An 18,991-nucleotide genomic window follows, 5' to 3' on the forward strand; every position below is an offset into this window, starting at 1 on the left:
TGTGCCGAGCACACGGGTCCAAAGTGAAACTTCTTTGGCAAGATTCAAAGATACCAAAATCGACGCCACTCCATGACATGACTGTCGACTGTATTGCCATGACGCGGACGCGACCTTGAAATTTTACTCTCAACGCACCTAAAGAAGTTTCACTTTAATAACACATCCGTTATATTATAGCATCCAGTGGATAACATATTTATTCTGCTAGCATGACGCGGCACTATTTGATAAAAAGGTCAAATTTCTGGCTGTCTTTTGTTATGTAAGAATGTTTAATGTGTGACAGACATCGGTCGTTCGTATTCTGTTGGTGTTCTAGTACACAAGGCGCCGGCCGCTCCCGGCGATTTGCCAAATTTTACGCAAGCTTATCCATTAGATTATCTTAAACAGGAATACAATTATACTTACAAATCGTTTTTTTTTAACTATGTTTCATGTATGTCTGTTATATCTCATCTTCTTGTTTAAGGCCTGAATCGGGTAGAATTCCCTTTTAATACCGAAAATTAACTCTAGTTATTACCGTTTTTCTTCTTAGATTCTTAATGTACATATCTAAAAAAAGACGGGTTGCACTCCGGGAGTGCCGGCAGAAGTGAAAACTTGATTATTAACGTTGAGCATGTTTGATATTTTGGAATGGTATCCGTCTTACGCATGGAATATAAGGGCTAAAAAAAAAACATCCGTCTTACGCTTTTTCGATCAGGCCACGTGTCCTGACGCGAGTTTAAGATTTTATACCCATATCATAACCCAACGCCGCTAAAGAAGTTTTCACTTTAAAAAAATGTATATTAAAGTTTCGAATATGATAAAGGGCATGGTTGTTTTAATTTGTTTATTTTACAATCAGGTTTTTTGGAAAAAAAATCATGAACTGAGGTCGATTTTTGGACTTTAAACCAAAACGCTAAGTCAATATAACGTCAATTATTGTAGTGTTTTTACAGTGTGTTTATGAAATTGAAACACAGGGCATGGTTGTTTTAAATTTTGATTCCATATCCAAATATCTTTTAATAATTTTTATACATACTTTTACTACGGTAGATTCGCGCCGGTCACCCGATCCCGCCTTGTAAATCACCTAGCAAGGTCGCTAGCCCCTATTAAGGCCTTAAATGATTCAGACGAAATGAAAATTTAATAATACACTTTATTTTATCAATTGATTATCGAGGGGTAGGTATACATAAATAACTACTGTGAATAAAAACGATTGTCAGATAAACGAATAAAAATTAAACGACATTAATATGGGAATAGATTGCATATTGAATAAATACATATTGCAATTGATCACTTTGATAATCATATTTTATTAAAAAAGTTAAAATGTAGAAATAATGCAAATTCATGCGATTTTTTAATCACATTAAAACTGATTAAATTCTTTTACCTATTGTATGTGTAAATTACTATTATCCACGCTATTATCGGATACCTTTTATGAATTACAAACTGTAATATTATTATGTAAACTAGTATGTTTGCGCACGGTTCAAAATCAAACGATACGGTCAATTAGGAAATAATAGCAAAAGGTTTCAAGCCTAGTTAAGGATTATTTCAGGTCCTACGTTACGCGTTAATTTTCTAGGATAAAGGATAATTGATAATTCTATTTGAACAGAAATTCTAATTTTCAAGTTATCCAACTTGATAAGAAATACAAATGTTATTGTATTTGATTTGGAGATAATTTTCCGTTTGCGTTTACTTATACAGCATTTGGTACGGTCTACATTATTAGGTATCTAAAACTGTTATAAATTTAAAATTAATGTGGCGTTTTATTTATATAAAAAATTATTATATCTACATTTCATTACAATTAAGTACAATGTACAAGGTGTTTAATATTTACCACGTTAAGGTAAATAATATGTAGTAATTATGAACTGTTCAATGAGTAATATCACAGAATATCAATGTAGTTATTACATTGAGCATGTACTGCTCGCTTCTATGAAATATAACTATAAAATTAAAAAGCTAGTAGTTAATTATAATATCCGTTAAAAAATAATATTGTAAGTTTTCCTATAAAATTACAAGGCACTTGATGATTTAAGTGTAGCTGAATATATTTTCATAATATTTTGAATAAGTTGAATACATTGAAAGCACTAAGCGGCATTGCCATAGTAGGTCATGGGACAGTTATAAGTCATGTATTACCACAGAGTACGACGGACGACTAGGTTATGAACATTGTATCTTACTACACGCAGACTTTTTTAAGTCATTGGAAAATGCGAAAGAAACAAAGAAATAGTTCTAAAAATGTTTACTTACATAAATTATCAATAAGTTATCAATCAACTCGTAGATGAAATACATTATGGAGGCCAATATTTTTCTTTAATTTCCTGCCAAAATGTATCAGCAGTTAATAAATAAAATAATCCCGAAAATATAAATAGCTTGTTTATATTTTGGTAACAGGGTGAAATCGAGATACAAGGTTCCTTTGAAACGGTGTCAAAAACTCCTCTATTTGAGGAACTGTTGGAGGAAGAAGAGCCTTCTCAGGAGGAGGAAGCACGCTTACAGGCACAAAGGCAAAGGGCTATGTCCATTCAGGTACTTGATTTTTTGCAATAGTAGTATTTTATTAAATTTAATACATTCACAATTACAATAACGATTGTTATAATTACATCATTGCTTGATGGAATTGGTATTATGAATTCAACTTCTTGCATCAATATGCAAGCTAATGGTGAATACTCTGCGTTAGTTGCCTTGTTAGTTGTTATAAACAAAATCGTCATTTAAGCAAATATTTTGGAGAAAATTTTATTTTTATTAATAGAGATAAAAGTGTAAGGTAAGTTACAATCTATTAAAATATTTCAGTCACAAGTATCGAGTGTGAGTACGACATTAGATGCGACAATGGAACCTGAGGAGGAGCCTCAGGAAACTGCTGAATTGATGGAAAAAGGTACACATTATTATTTATTATACTATGATCTTAACTTATAGTAGGTATAATAATGAAGCAAGCTATAGGTAATACGCTTTAAAAAGTAATAAAAAATTGAATTGTTGCATATTACATTGATATTAAAGATATTTGACAAAGTTATAACTGAAATTATTATGACTTGTAACTTTATGATACGTAATATTAACCTATATTTTACTATCATGTTAATTATTCGAAATGAACAGTGAACTGATAAATAAGGAAATAGGCACGTGCTTATATTAAATCACGTCAATCAAGTGCTGATAAAGTGGAGCGGATATTTTATTAAATATTCCCAACTTATGACATTGTTACAGCGACAACTTTGAACACTGGGTACAAGCATGACTATGCAAAACATTAAAATATCTTTAACTGTTTTTTTTTTTTACATAAAATATTGGTATAATATTATAGAAAAATTGCCAATTCATCGCACAAAATCAATTTATATTCTTACAATCAGAAATAATTCAGAAAACGATGACGTTTAAAAATCTGATAATTTTAAACATAAACAATGATTGTACATATATTTGCGTCTTGAAATATTCTATGTTATTGCAAATCATGCAATATTCATCTCTGAAAATATATATTTTTTTAAAGTACTTATGGTTATTTATGTTTATATGGGTTTTCCACTGGAAGAAACTTCTTATCGTAATCGTGCATCTCAAGATCCCACGCAAACGAGCGGCCATATCTAGATAGCTAGTATAGTTATCAACTTTTTATACATACTTAAGTATTTATATTTTATTTGAAACATAATGAAATGTCAATATTATATGATTGAGCCATAACTTGAGGTCATAGTTGCTTTATCATCATTTGAAGCATTTTAATCATGCGGAGTCATGATCTAGTGAAACATATCTAATATTATCTTAGATTCTTTCTCGAACGATCTCGTGTTACCTTTTTATTTTTCACTGACTGTTAATAAACTCATATTTAATTTATTGTCAATTTACAATTAAGTATCAATTTCCAACCGTCTTCTTGGTAGAGTCAAAGATTCTTAGAAATCTTTGATTTGGTGACCATTACCCAAATGAAAACAATCATATGAAACTGTATGCAGTATGTAGGTAGGTATCAAGAGATCTAAAAATTTTCATAAAATAGACAAATATCAATAATTTAAAGTACTCAATACTCATATGCAGAATTTACTTATTCCAAGGTAGTAGGGACCTATTCCCTCTTTTCCTATTTCAGCTACCAGGATCGCATAAATTTTGAACAGTATTAACATTTTCATTCCCCTACAGGTCGGGTGCCAACTTCGATCTACAGGAAATACTTCCACGCGGGCGGCAGCTGGTCACTTCTTATCTTTACGATTTTCTTTATTCTCCTCGCACAGCTTGTGACCTCGGCTGGTGATCTTTGGCTGACCCACTGGTAATTGATTATTTTTACTTCTATTATTAACTTATTTATTTTATCGGCTATAATTTATAAGGTTATTTTTTAACTAAATTATTGAACGTACGAAACTGTTCCTAAAATAATTTCATTCTTGGTTTTCCATTCAACGGTACATTTGGATATTCATTGTTTGTAATTTACGTTACTTTTCTTCATAAAACCATACCTATGATAAAACGCCATAGCGACGTCGCTATCCGACAAAATATCCAAGGAGATGATAATATGACGGTTTGGCAACATCGCCTGCTTGGACATTTCCTTGTTATACGTATTGTTGGATCAATGTAACGCCCGTCTACTAAGACGCCATTAGTAATAATAAACATGATGCCTGTATATGTATGTCGGAGAATTTAAATAACTCTCCATAATCTATACTAATATTATAAAGAGGAAAGGTTTGTATGTATGTATGTATGGTTTTCACGCATAAACTACTGGACCGATTTTGATGAAATTTGGCACAGATAATCTTTAGACCCTGAGAAAGAACATAGGCTAACTTTTATTGCGAAATATGTACCACGGGCGAAGCCGGGGCGGACCGCTAGTTAATTATAATTAGGTAGATATGTGACATAATATTAATTAATGACTCAGTGCGCACACCTTGCGTGGTCGATGGTAGTACCGAGACTACATCGAGCTACTGACTCAAGGAATATAAATGCATTTCTTATCAATTCAATATCGACATTATGTTGTACATCATAGAGTACATTGTAATAGGAAGGTATAGTCACATAACAACTACTCTGTTATAATTCTCTCACATGTATATATCTTATTAATGTAATTGTTTTCACAAATTTCAGCATCTTTCTTAAAACATGTTTTAATTCTCCATATTTTGCAGGATGAATGACGTAGAAGCGACGCACGAATTCGAAGTATATTCATTAGGAAACATGACGGATAGTCCAAACAGCACAGATGTAAATGATACTCTATCAGTACTGGAAGTGACTACTGATGCGTCGCTTCTTGTAGCCACGGAATCTACTACTACAATGAACCCAAATCTCACCGTTATTGGTACAATGATGAAAACAGCAATCACAATGCAGAATATAACATCGCACGACCAACCATTCGACCACTCGTACTATATTTATGTATGGGCGGCTGCTATTGTAGGCTGTATTTTGTTTACTACTGGAAGGTTAGTAAAATTATCTATATATCTTTGTACTAATATATGTTTTTGTCCAATTAGCATAAGACTTGACAAAACGCTATTCATCATTCGTAAAAATACCTTTGTCCTACTTTGTATATAATTAAGTAGTCATGGATGTGCGATATTTTAAGTGTGCGTTAAACAAAGCCAAATTATTTTGGGGCGTTGGGTTAGTTTATTTTTATGTCTTTAAAGATTTGCTCAGTTATTTATACAAATGTTTAAAAATGTATAGAAATATGTAAATCTCAAATTTCAATAAGCGTTGTTAATTGGCATTCGTTTATAGGCAAATAATTGCTTTATTTGCTGTGATAAATGCGAAAATATATCCGCACGTATAGAGCAATAAATGTTGATCGTTGTCTTCAATAGAAATACATAGATTATTTAGTATATTATATGAAAATTTTCTGCTTAATGTACCTATGTATGCATATATTATGTATAACGTATGGTACATACTCATTTTTGCAATGCACGACTCAGTCATGGACGGAAAGCTATGATAAGTAGACAAATAAACATTTATTTTATTTTACGGAGCACTGATTGATCACCAATTTATTATACGTAACACAGATAATATAATACTATAAGTACTTATTGGCTGAACGATGAACCGAGGCGATTTGCGTTCGATCCCCGGCAAATATGTACTAATATATGTACCTACAAAGGTTAGAGGCAGAGGGTATATAACATTTAATGTATGTAAGATATAAGTTTTGTTAATTAATAGCCCATAAACAAATCGATATATGTACATATTTGTTAAATGCATTAGACCCCATTTTCAAATATAAAAGGCATACTTTAAAATTTAAATATTATACCTATTCCCGTATGAAGGACTCGCGGAACTTCTACTCCAGCCCCCCTAGACAAGTGGCTTTCTATTAGCGTAAAGTTCAATAGAATAGATTATGAATGTATGAGATTGACGTAATCAATCGTCGTCGTCGTCGTCGTAATCAAACGTCAATCTCATACATTCATAATCTATTCTATTGAACTTTACGCTAATAGAAAGCCACTTGTCTAGGGGGGCTGTGCCGGTGTATTCCTCTTCAACTTAACCTCAGTTATAACTTACTAGCTTCCGCCCACGACTTTGTACTTACGTGCATCCCCGTTTTTCCCCGTTCCCGCAAGAATTTCGGGAAATCCTTTCTTAGCGGATGCCTACGTCTTGACATCTACCTGCATGCCAAATTTCAGCCCGATAAGTCCCGTGGTTTGGGCTGTGCGTTGATAGATCACTATATCACGTATCACTAGTCACCTTTGAGTTTTATATACATATATATATATATAGATTACCAAATAAGTAGCGAATTCATAATAATTTACCAAGTAATATCTAGAATAAATACTGTTATACGCGCTGTTATCAATTCTCCATGTGCAAATATATTGCATAGGTAGGTACTCAATGCATGGGATAAATGTTCTCGTTGTTAGTTTTATTAAACGAATCACTGCTATTTAATGCGCTTTTATTTTTATTATAATGAGTTAAAAGGAGAGCATCCTTTTTGATTGGTCAGAAGGAATGAACTTATTTATACCTAGTTTTAGACTAGGGAAATTATCCCACACGTGAAATAATTTACACACAGGATTAACATAAGTAAATATGGGAAATGCAAACGTAAAATTTTCATGTTTCTCCTACCTAGTTAATTCCTGAATCATTAAGGTTTAAATTGATATATTCAGATTCTCACATCTCTATTGGCTTCTCAAAGTAGGTACTTATTTTCGTTACGCCACTATCGATGACATTACGTTTAAAAGATTGCAATTTTTGTGTCTAGGTCAAATCAAGGTCAACAACATGACTTTGTATTGACCTACACTCATACATATAAAGTACTTATGCGAAAAGTGAAATACATAATTATATTTGCCTATGTCCAATATGCATAACTTTTTGAATCTTAAAAAAAATCACACATCATCCAATCTATGTACAAATGTTGTAGTTGTAAAGCTTTCTGTGTTTTATCTGATGACAAATTAAATAGGTAGGCACTAGTTGGTCCCGCAACTTCGGGGGTGTGGAAAAATGAAGTTGCCTTAGTAGTAGACAGTAGTTACTCCTTCGTACATAAGCTATCTGCCAGTGAAAGTTATAAATGTCTTCAAAATCTATCCAGCCGTTACTGAGAATAACCAGAACAAACTAACACAAAATTATAATATAGACTAGGTACTTGTCAAAAATTAACTTTACATATTATTATTGTTATTCTTGAAATTGACCATTTAACAATTTTTCAGATCGCTAGTTTTCTTGTTCGTGTGCATGCGGAGTTCGATAAGGCTCCACAATCGTATGTTCAGCAACATTCTCGCAGCGACGATGCGTTTCTTCGACACGAACCCGTCTGGACGAATCCTAAATCGTTTCTCGAAAGATATGGGCGTGGTGGACGAAACTATGCCCAAAATGTTCTTGGACAGTATTCAAGTGAGTGATAAACTACCTATTATAATTAACTTTTCAATATATTTAAAGCCAATGATATTATATATAAAAAGGTATAAACGGCAAGTGTGCCGTTTTTGACTTACACCTTTTTATTGCACGCAAGTGTGTTGTTAGTGAACAACTGATGTGTGTAATAAAATGTGGCTAATTGGCCACAATTGTCACTCCCGGTGCGGAGCACTAATAACCTATCTACGTTTTATTTATAGTATTAGTATTATTGCCTAAAAAACATTTAGTTATGTAAAAGAAAGAGAAGTAGATAATACCCCATATACACTATAAAATAAACGTTCAGATCATGGACCAATATATATTGGTCCACGGTTCAGATAATTCTATTCTCGTACCAAGGTCATGGAAAATTATGATTTTGCAGGTATTCATGGTAATGGCGGGTATAATTATTATGGTGGCCATTGTTAGTCCGTACATGTTGTTTACAACGATAATCTGCGGCATTCTAATGTACCTATGGACTCTAGTATACCTCGCTACAGCTCAAGCTATAAAAAGGTAAGTGAAATAAACTCTCAATAAAAGATAAAAAAAAATACCTAAGTACTTAGTTGATCCGGTGCAAACTAACAATAACATTCTACTTTATGATTAACCTATATCTTGTGTACTTATGTTTATAGCAAGATCTTTGTCCGTATAAAAATGTCGAAGCTAAAGCCTTCTTATCACAATGAAATATGCGAATAAAGTTTACAAACATAACATTTAAATATTTACAATTAGCACTTAGCTCATTTTACGACCAGATCTAGTGCAGAATAAGCCGAGAGCAAACGGCCTTATGATAATTTAAATACAATGAATAATCTTTTTAATTAGATGCTATATAAGTTGTTCCGTATCTACGACACTATTCAAATTAGCACTGAAATAAGGATTAGAGTAATTTAACGAATTATGAGGGAAAATTTTCAAAATATTATATGTAGGTGTATTATGTAGCCAATTTATTCAGGTGTCACAAAAATTCCGCGACGATTTGTCTTAAAACCATTATGATAAAAGATTCCTTTACCTTCACCTATATTTAATATTGTTAATCTAGGTTATGTATAGATAAGATACGAAGGTAGCATGCATATTCAGTATTAATATTGTTGCCTGTGTGCCCTAACATCCTGCAAATATTATTGCTTTATTACGTTCTGTGAAACGCAAATAGATAATGAGGTTATCTACGTGCCGAATAGCAAAAAAATAACTTTGCAATAAAATTTTGCATGGAGAGTAAACAAACATAAATGATGTACAGGGAGTTGCCATGATGACTCAAAGCACTATTAATTCAATTCAATATCTATTTATTTATTTTAATCTCACATCATCAGAAGTGAAAACTTACAAAGCCATTACCAAACAGTACCTACATAAACTAGTTTAAAGACATTTAGAAAAATTACAAGAAACTTTCACAAAGCATTACACAACTACCATGGATCATTGGATCTAGTATTAAAAAGAAATTTAGCAAAACAACAGAAACATTTATATTTAAACAACTCCCACAAGGTGGAGGGCGTGATCATTACATACCTAACTCTTAGACCTTTATAAATAAACTAGCTGTGCTCCGCGGTTTTACTCGCAGTGCTCTGCTCCTGTTGGTCTTAGCGAGATGATAAAGCCTATATGCCTGTGTGCCTTCCTCAATAAATGGGCTATCTAACACCGAAAGAATTTTTCAAATCGGACCAGTAGTTCCCGAGATTAGCGCGTTCAAACAAACAAACTCTTCAGCTTTATAATATTAGTATAGATTTAGCAAAAAAAAAAGACTGGTTGCACTCCGGGAGTGCCGGCAGAAGTGAAAACTTGATTATTAACGTTGAGCATGTTTGATATCCATCCGTCTTACGCTTTTTCGATCAGGTCACGTGTCCTGACGCGAGTTTAAGATTTTATACCCAACGCCGCTAAAGAAGTTTTCACTTCAAAAAGAAACATGTGAATCCCACAGGGTGGAAGGCGTGACCCGCAGCCCCGTGTTCTCGCACGTGTCGGCGAGCATGGCGGGGCTCGCTACAGTACGGGCGTGCAACGCACAAGACATGCTGCGTATACAGTTCGATGATAAACAAGATGTTCATACTGCTTCTTGGTATGTGATTTTTAGTTTTTTTTTGACGTGACAACGTCTTATAATTCGATAGAGCCAGCTGCACGCACGAAAAAACATGACTCATGCGGCGTTACCTCGCTCTGAGGCGTTCCATGTTATGGCTGGCGTCCACTAGGCGGATCGGGCCGGGCCGCATCGCAACGCAAAAATACGCCGGCCTATGTTTTGTATGAAACATCGTCCATTAGCGACGGATCGGGCCGGGGCGGGCCGCAACGCATTGGCGGATATCGCTACGCAGGCGGATTTCTGCCGGCGGTGCGCTGCGGCCCGGCCCGCCCCGACCCGTCTAGTGGACGCAGGCAGGCGGATGTGAGCGGCGAGCGTCTGTTAGATAAAATCCGCCTAGGCGGTCCGCCGCGCCCCGTACAGGTGGACGCAGGAGCAAACAGCGCGTCCATTAGAGACGGCCCGTTGCGATGCGGCCCGGCCCGATCCGCCTCTAATGGACGCCTAGCATAAGGCTTGAAGTGCGAGCGAGAGCGTGGAACGAGCGACAAAGAAGCACAATCGGACGTTGTCACGTTCAACTATCGTCAGTAAACCGACTTTACAGACAACCAATTTTTTTTTATGTTCATGGAAAGTTTATTGTGTCTAGATATGTTTGCTTATTTGTGACACATGATAAATTGCAAGATTGAAGTGTTGTAAAAAAATATTTATTGATATTTGACATACTTAACTCTATGAATTAAGATAAAATAAGATAAACCAATAACTATCGGATGAAAAACACACTGGAGTACGTTTTTGATAAAATTTTTGAGATCGATCATTTTTCTAGGGCAGACTGTCAAAATAATATTTCGCACATGTAACTAGGTTAAAAGTTTCCAAACTCATATCTTTTAATTTTTTTCTCAGGTACTTATCACTTATCACCAATACAACTTTCGCAATTTATTTGAGTTTGATATCAGCGGGGTATGTGGTTGTTGTTGCCTATACTTTCCTGTTATCCGATGACGGTAAGAAAAATATTTTTTTTAAATAACTTTTTAAGTGGGGAAATCTTCCTTGGGTTCCCGAGAAAAGAGCCGTGGGTTATGTTCGATTATACCGATTAAAACCTTACCGTGTACTAACGATGCGGGAAAATTTTAATACCTAGATTGTTTGTTAAAATATATAGCAAAAAACAAAAGTACCTACATATTAGATTTGTTTTGTATTTTAAGTACATATTAGATAAATTATTTTCAGCTACAACAAAATCTGGAAACGTTGGTCTGGCTCTCAGTCAAGGTTTAATTCTTGTAAACATGATGCAACACGGCATTAAACAAACAACTGAAGCAATATCACAAATGATAAGCGTGGAGCGAGTCATACAATACACGAAACTGCCTCTGGAGAAATTGGAAGGGGTTTCCCCGCCAAAGGAGTGGCCGCAACGAGCAAGACTAGTTTTTAAGGATCTATATTTACGATATGATGCGGAAAGCGAACCTGTGTTGAAGAATTTGAATATCGTGATTGAGAGTGGATGGAAGGTATGCACTATGCAATAACAATTCTCCTGGTCTTGTTGCCGGCACGTAACTTGACCACTTTTTAACATTGTGGGTAACTAAGCTTGCACATATAAAATGTTAAAAATATACTTAAACTTAATGCGCAAACGGGGGATGTTTGCGCATCTAGTTTAAGTTTGTTTAAACCACGCTACTTTTTGTCCAAGAAGTTTGCCGGGCGCTATTTGTATTAATAATGTGACTTTTAAAACCGCTTCAGGTATTTTTACTTGGAACAAACTCCAAGTTAAGTAGTGTCAGGTATTTTTACTTGGAATAAATTCCAAGTGCTTGACTTCATTCAAATTCTCGGAAAATTGCAAATGTAATGATCTCCACTTAATTAATAAGCTCGAATAAAATTTTGTTAAAACACGATTGTGTATGATATAGTCTTATAGTTGATCGAAATTATACCTATTATGGACAAAATTATTTTAGGTTGGTGTAGTAGGACGCACTGGTGCGGGCAAGTCGTCGCTCATAGCGGCTCTGTTCCGCCTGGCTCCTATCGATGGACACATCTTTATCGACGATTTGGACACAGGAGACATCGCTTTGAAGGTATTATTTTATTACATTGCTTTTATAAATTGTCAAAAGCGTACCTATGTTTAAAAATATCATGTGATGAATATCATAATATTGATATCGAAATTGTTTGAATTTAATTGGTCCAGTTTCAAGCGACGATTTTAAAAATTTCTCATATTTTAATAAAAATAAAACCCATGAATATTAACGGCGTAGTAGTTAGTTACAATATGTTCAACAGGTCACCTTAGGTGGGTAATAAAGGTAATAAATTCTTTTAGTACCTACCTACAAATATGTTTCATATTCATTTCTTTATATTTTGTATCTTACATTTTTATTTTTCAGCAATTACGTTCAAAAATATCGATTATCCCGCAAGAACCAGTCCTGTTTTCAGCCAGCTTGCGTTATAACTTGGATCCTTTCGACAAATACACTGATGCCGATATATGGAAAGCCTTAGAACAGGTATGTCTAATAGTTCTATTCATTGTTAGACAATTACTTTGTATGTAAATGGTATTGTAAATTCATAATAATAACAAAAGCTATAATTATCATAATAATGATTTCCTTTACGTGAGGTATAAGTAGCTAGTAGCTACTCGGTTTACATTTATGAGGTAGAATAATCTTGCGATATTAATAATATTCCACCATGAAACCTTTATATTTATCCTTATAAATTCCCATCCTTTCTTTCGACAAGTCCTATACTCACAATAAATAATTGCCTGGTTTGAATTTAATAACTCAGGCCCCGGAACCACAGACACATCAGAAAATCTATTGTGTCGTGGACCGATCGGGCCACTTGGGGCTCAATGGGTTATAAGAAAACACGTCATAAGATTGTGATTATTGGGTCATAAAAAAGCAAGATAGGGTTATTTATGGCATCAAGTCGGGCAAATGGTCTCATCATCCTTCAATATTATCTGTCACATTTATTAATAAAAAATATAAATATCCTATCTATAATAATAAACGTAACAGGTGTTGATGACCTTATAGCCTCGTATTCATGGTAAACTTACTTATCTTGAGCAAAAGTTGAACAACAATATTGCTGAAATTTTTGTTCAAATGTTGACGCTCACGCGAGAACATTTCATCATGCGTTATCAATTCTGAAACACATGAACAATTATATTATAATTAAAAAAAACTGCTATGAATCCTACATATGTATGTATATTATAAATGCGAAAGTTTGTGAACATGGATGAATGGATGGATGTTCGTTACTCTTTCACGCAAATATTGAACCGATTACAATGAAATTTGGCAAGTAGCTGAAGACCCAGAATAAGACATAGGCTTATCCCGGAAATTCCACAGGAAAGGGAACTATGTGGGTTTTTCTTTGAAAGTATTGTTAAGCTATTGCATAGCTTCTATCGCGGGCCTTGAGCGCGGGGACCGAATCCAGAAATTCCGTAACGAAAAAACCTCACGCTCCCCACTCCGACGGACACGGAGGTCTGGCTTGAAGGCATGCTATAGCTTTACCGCGACAGTCCCCGAGTGCCACACGTCTTTTTTTAAATCACTTAAAATAAATATAAAACGTCATCAGGTGGAGCTAAAGCACAGTGTGACGTCACTGACGTCAGGCGTGGAGGCGGGCGGGTCGAACTTCAGCGCGGGCCAGCGCCAGCTGCTGTGCCTCGCGCGCGCCGCGCTCGCCAACAACAAGCTGATGGTGCTCGACGAGGCCACCGCTAATGTTGATCCCAAGTACGTATGCGTGTAGGACAATAGCTGTACGGTTATACTAAATGTCATGTTCAAGTGGGTCACCATCATCAGCCCATATACGTTCCCACTGCTGGGACACGGCCTCCTATGAGGGTACAGGCCATAATCCACCACACTGGCCAAGTGCGTGTTGGCGGATGATACATCTCGTCGAACTTTTTAATTCTTCGATATGTCGGTTTCCTCACGATGTTTTCCTTCACCGTTCGAGCAGTGGTGATGTTACAACATGCGCAGATAAATTGAAAAATCAATTTATTTCCTGCGCGCTCGCCTGGTCTCGAACCCCGGACTTATCGATTCGAAGTCCAAGGTCTCACCACTGAGCGACCACTGCTCTTAAGTTCAAGTGGGTATGTCGCCGTTATCTAGTTGAATCTGCTACTTGAATGAGAGCTGCTGAAAATTTACTCTTTCCAAACGTAGACTGTTGCGAGCCGACGGAATCTTGCATCGCAGGGCTCCCATTTCTGGGTAGTTAAAAAATACAACGATCCGAACGTAACCCACCCGCTTGTCTAAACCAACGACTATATACTAATTGACGTTCAGTTAAGACATTGAACTTTACATTCAACAACTTGACGAGTTGAGTTGACTAAATCATTTAATGAACGCACTAGTCATTCAATCAACTAGCAGATTCAATCAGACGACTGCGCAGCCCGCAGGTTCATCTTGTATGTGTCCTACCTAAGAGATTTTATTGGATTAATTGGAGCCATTACTGATAATTATATTTTTTTTACAGCACTGATGCTTTGATTCAAAAATCGATACGTAAGCATTTTAAGGACTGTACCGTGGTTACTGTCGCTCATCGGTTACACACTGTTGCGGACTCCGACCGTGTTGTGGTAAGTTTAAATAAACTCATAAGATAATTTTAAACTCAATTTTAGTACCTCACTCACATTAAATCAGTAGCTTTTGATGGATATTTCTTCTGATAAAATTATTTAAATATTCATAAACTTGTTATTAACATTGAATGAGAGTTTATGTACATAAATTATTGCAAATTTATGCAATATTAGAATACTATCTACAATCTACATAATGCTTTTTAATCATTGCAATCTAATAATTACTCTGTTAACATTAAACAGGTCATGGAAGCAGGGCAAATAGTAGAATGTGGCCATCCACACGACCTACTGCAGAAAGAAGATGGCTATTTCACTAAAATGGTGAAACAACTTGGAGCGGCTTCAGAACACAGCCTGCGGGAGGTTGCACACAATGCATACTTACAACACATCAAATATGTGGACGCTGATGATCAGCAAACATAGTGTATAAAAACTTATTAATATGTTAATTTACAATCAACAATGTTACCATGTTTGAAACTGGTGGTTCAGAAACCCATCCCTTACCCTTCCTTTTCCTTTTGTAAATCCCAAATCCAGTGTTATGTTAGCAATACATATTATGTAAGGCCTATATGTATAAGCAGTGCAATGCATTACGCATGTGTTAAATTTGCTTTCTACAAACTTAAAGTTACTTAAGAAAAATAGTGATAAATCATACTGGGTATTAGAAGAGACTTAACCAGTCAATTTTATTTTTGAGATTAATTTTTGTACAATGTAGAAGCGCATATAAGCTTAATTTGTAAAATTAAAGTGATATGTCATAAAATCAAAGATGTTAATGTAAGTACACAATTCAGAGCTACTTAATGCTTCAAGGACCAAGATATTTTACTTTGTCACAATACTTCTATTAGATGTAATGTAGTACCTATGTATATTTGTTAAGGAAACTTTAGTTATAAACTATACTATTATATACTCTAATAATTATAGATGAATGTTTGCAAGTTCTATTAAACTGCCACTATATATTTTAATGTAAAAATGGATGCTAATTGAGACTAAATTGTGCCTCTTACTAGAAACAAAGTTAAGTACTTATTTATTTTTAAATAATTATAAAAGACTTCTTTGTGCTATGAGATAGAAATATTATATAAGGAATAACAAAGAATTGATGTCAAAATAAAATGAAATGAAACCCATTTAATTTGAATTTTTATTTAATTTTTTGAGTAAATTTATAAATAACCCTTTTTGTTATTACCCAAATGCACTGTAAAGTATTTAAACATTTTTGATTCATTATTTCATAAAAAAAGTGATTAGTAAAAATTATTTCACTACATAATAGACATAATACAAACTGTGCATTGAAATATTTTTTTTAATTAATTCACATTTCAAAATACAAAGTGGAATCTTACCCTTAGAAACATTTTATATCAAAAATAAAGATTAATTCAGCTTTTAGAATAATTTGCTATAAAAAAATGTTATTACTTTTTAGTTTTTACATTAGACAAAAAGCTACAATTATTTTATAAATCATAATTTGTCATAAACATTTACTGTTATTAGTATAGTCTATGAGTAAATATAGAGTTCTCTTCTAGATAAATATAAATTCACTTCAAACTAATTGAACTTTTCCATTTTTTACCAAATCGGCTATAAATTTATATTGCAAAATATGCTGCGAACCCTCTGAAAAAGGAATGATTAATTATAATTAGTAATAAATATATAATAAATTTTATATATTTATTAAACAAACTTTTAGAGTTCATATAAAAGTTACTGAAATGTTCAATAAAATTATTTCTCAGTAACTTAATGAAAATGGTAAAAATGAAACTTACCTTCTAAATCAATTTCTTCATCTTGATCACCAAATAAATCTTCTAAAACTATACCATTTACAGTTTCATTTGCTTTCAAAAATACATGAGATTGTAAATTTGGCAATATAGCCATTTTATTCATTTCAAAAGTTTGCATATTACTTGGTACACTATTGAGGACAGTTTGTTTTAAATGCTGTTCCATGTTGAGTAAATATTCCTGAGCATACCTATATTCAGATGAAGTCAAGTAATTGGTACCAGACTCAATTCTTTGTTTCTCTTCATTTACAATTGTGATACAGTATTTTTCTATTTTATCTAATCTAGTTTTGAGGTAATTGCAAATCATATACTTTATCCGGTTTAATTCCATTTTGTGTATCGAAGCCCGAAGGTCTGTTTTTGGTAGTTTGTTTATATTACGCTCCATGTGCTGTATTTGACCTAACATACATTCTACCATATCATTACGATGCGGGAGTATTTCCGGAGAAAGTCGTTCATTTTGCCAGCTACTTTGTAATGTTTTTAATACAGTTTCAGCCGTTATCTCTTCTTCTTCGTCACTTAAATCTATTTCTTCTGTATCCATTTGCTAAATTAGTTTTTTACTCAAAATGAATTAGTTTTCTATAACATATCACTTTTTAACACCTTAATAAATCACGATACGAATGTAAATTAAATATTTTACAATAAATAAAAACTAAAGTAATATGTATTTCAGTTATCAAATATAAAATAAACAAGTACGAACTACGATACGATTATCTTCAACTTTCAAGCAAGCTGACAGTTGATTGTTGAAATAATGACATTTGAATCTGACATAAGCTCTGAACAACGATCATAAGACATTTACGATTACGATCACAATTACGATTATTCAAACGATTATAATTCAGCAGAAAATAAAGTAGAACAGATATGTTGTTCCTGTGGTTGTTCCCTTAGGGCGTTTGACACTAGCATAGGACACTACAAGGAATTTTACAGTTTGGTTATCCGATTTTTAAAGGCTTATTACACTACCCGATATGAAGGGCCCTGCATCCAGGGTGGGCGTATACCCTAGTTAGTGTGGCGCTTATTACACTTCTCTGCGAATTGGACCCTAACTCAGTTTATACGCGAATATCTAGAGAGATAAACATATTGTTGCATTTTACATTATGCCGTCGTCAGTATCGAAACTTCAAAAAGTTGCTGTAGCAGTGGCAACCTATGTCGTAATAACTAATAACAAATATTAAAAAAAGAAAGAAGAGAAAGATCTGGGTGAAAGAGTATTTGCGGTTACGTGAAAAGCTTTCAAATATGCAAATACTAAGCGTGCTTGAACCGGGAGTTTTAATGAATTAATTAGAGTAGGTGCAGAACAATTTGAACACTTGTTGAGTTTGGTGACACCTTACATATGAAAGCAGCCACTCCTGACTCCACGCACTAGTCACGCGGCAACTGAGCTCCCTAACCGACCTAAACGTCCCTAAAAATTGGGTGGTCTACTAAGCTTAAATCATACGGTGTAAAGGGCCAAATGGATCTTTAATAAATGAACAATGTATTCAAGGTATTTAATTGGTTAAGGATTAATGCTGTATTGGTTAAAATCGCTTCGAAAATTAGCCATTATTTGTCGTAAAAAGTAAATGCCATAAAAAAAAGTTATTGTGGGTTATCCATAAGAGATAGACATATACCATCACGGACTTTTCTGTAGACCTTTTCAATGTGTACAATACTTAGTACATTATTTTGATAAAACTCGTAGGGTTCAGCAAAACGCAGGTTTGCAATATAAGCGGAAAAAATGTAATTATTTACGACATCACATTAGAAATCTAAAAAATAACAGTACTTCGCCACTATTTGATGGATGTTATTATACATATAAATCTTCCTCTTGAATCACTCTATCTATTAAAAAAAACCACATCAAAATCCGTCGCGTGTATAAAGTTTCAAAGATTTAAGCGTACAAAGGGACATACAGGGACATCGGGACATAGGGACAGAGAAAAAGACTTTGTTTTATACTGTGTACTTAGTGATAACAGTCTATTGAAAAGTTATGTTGACCAAATTGTGTTTATTAGAAGGCGTAACTATGTAATTAATGTTTTTGATACTGTTTAGGGTGGATTAGAAGTAGGAGGTCCAAGGGGTAATTGTTTCTGAGGTCGCCACCCTTGTTTGCGTACAATTTAGTGTCCCAGGTAAGGTCCCAGGTATAGCTAAAATTTTAATCCTTTCTAATGGCAA

General features: G+C 34.2%; 2 protein-coding genes across 2 annotated transcripts in view; one reads left to right on the top strand and one right to left on the bottom strand.

Annotated features, from left to right (window-relative positions):
* LOC149909775 (ATP-binding cassette sub-family C member 4-like) overlaps positions 1-16,084 on the top strand; it is a 34,762-nt gene extending 18,678 nt beyond the window's left edge. The window contains exons 11-24 of the mRNA XM_090119878.1: positions 2,458-2,595; positions 2,872-2,959; positions 4,264-4,396; positions 5,283-5,588; positions 7,893-8,082; positions 8,483-8,619; positions 10,082-10,222; positions 11,111-11,214; positions 11,450-11,739; positions 12,202-12,324; positions 12,643-12,765; positions 13,877-14,037; positions 14,810-14,915; positions 15,168-16,084. Of these exons, the coding sequence (XP_089976004.1) occupies positions 2,458-2,595; positions 2,872-2,959; positions 4,264-4,396; positions 5,283-5,588; positions 7,893-8,082; positions 8,483-8,619; positions 10,082-10,222; positions 11,111-11,214; positions 11,450-11,739; positions 12,202-12,324; positions 12,643-12,765; positions 13,877-14,037; positions 14,810-14,915; positions 15,168-15,353 (2,226 nt within the window). The 3' untranslated portion in view covers positions 15,354-16,084. The remainder of the gene's footprint in view (positions 1-2,457; positions 2,596-2,871; positions 2,960-4,263; positions 4,397-5,282; positions 5,589-7,892; positions 8,083-8,482; positions 8,620-10,081; positions 10,223-11,110; positions 11,215-11,449; positions 11,740-12,201; positions 12,325-12,642; positions 12,766-13,876; positions 14,038-14,809; positions 14,916-15,167) is intronic.
* A 50-nt stretch (positions 16,085-16,134) lies between these two features.
* Sld5 (DNA replication complex GINS protein Sld5) lies at positions 16,135-17,483 on the bottom strand. Its single transcript, XM_090119886.1, has 2 exons — positions 16,742-17,483; positions 16,135-16,586 (listed from the first exon to the last, which is right to left on the bottom strand). Exons 1-2 carry the CDS (start codon positions 17,316-17,318, stop codon positions 16,513-16,515), a joined length of 651 nt encoding a protein of 216 aa, XP_089976012.1. The 5' UTR covers positions 17,319-17,483; the 3' UTR covers positions 16,135-16,512.
* Between the last annotated feature and the right edge of the window lie 1,508 nt (positions 17,484-18,991).

The sequence above is a fragment of the Colias eurytheme genome, chromosome 3, assembly GCF_061535395.1.
Source record: "Colias eurytheme isolate Ceu_HAF_F1 chromosome 3, ilColEury1 Martin Lab GWU primary, whole genome shotgun sequence".
Classification (NCBI taxonomy): Eukaryota; Metazoa; Arthropoda; class Insecta; order Lepidoptera; family Pieridae; genus Colias; species Colias eurytheme.

Bases quoted from the DNA above. Each gene is read 5' to 3' on its own strand.
- Sld5 (XM_090119886.1), bottom strand. From the start codon at position 17,318: ATGGATACAGAAGAAATAGATTTAAGTGACGAAGAAGAAGAGATAACG. The intron at 16,587-16,741 runs GTAAGTTTCATT...TTCCTTTTTCAG, and splicing joins TGAAGAAATTGATTTAGAAG to AGGGTTCGCAGCATATTTTG.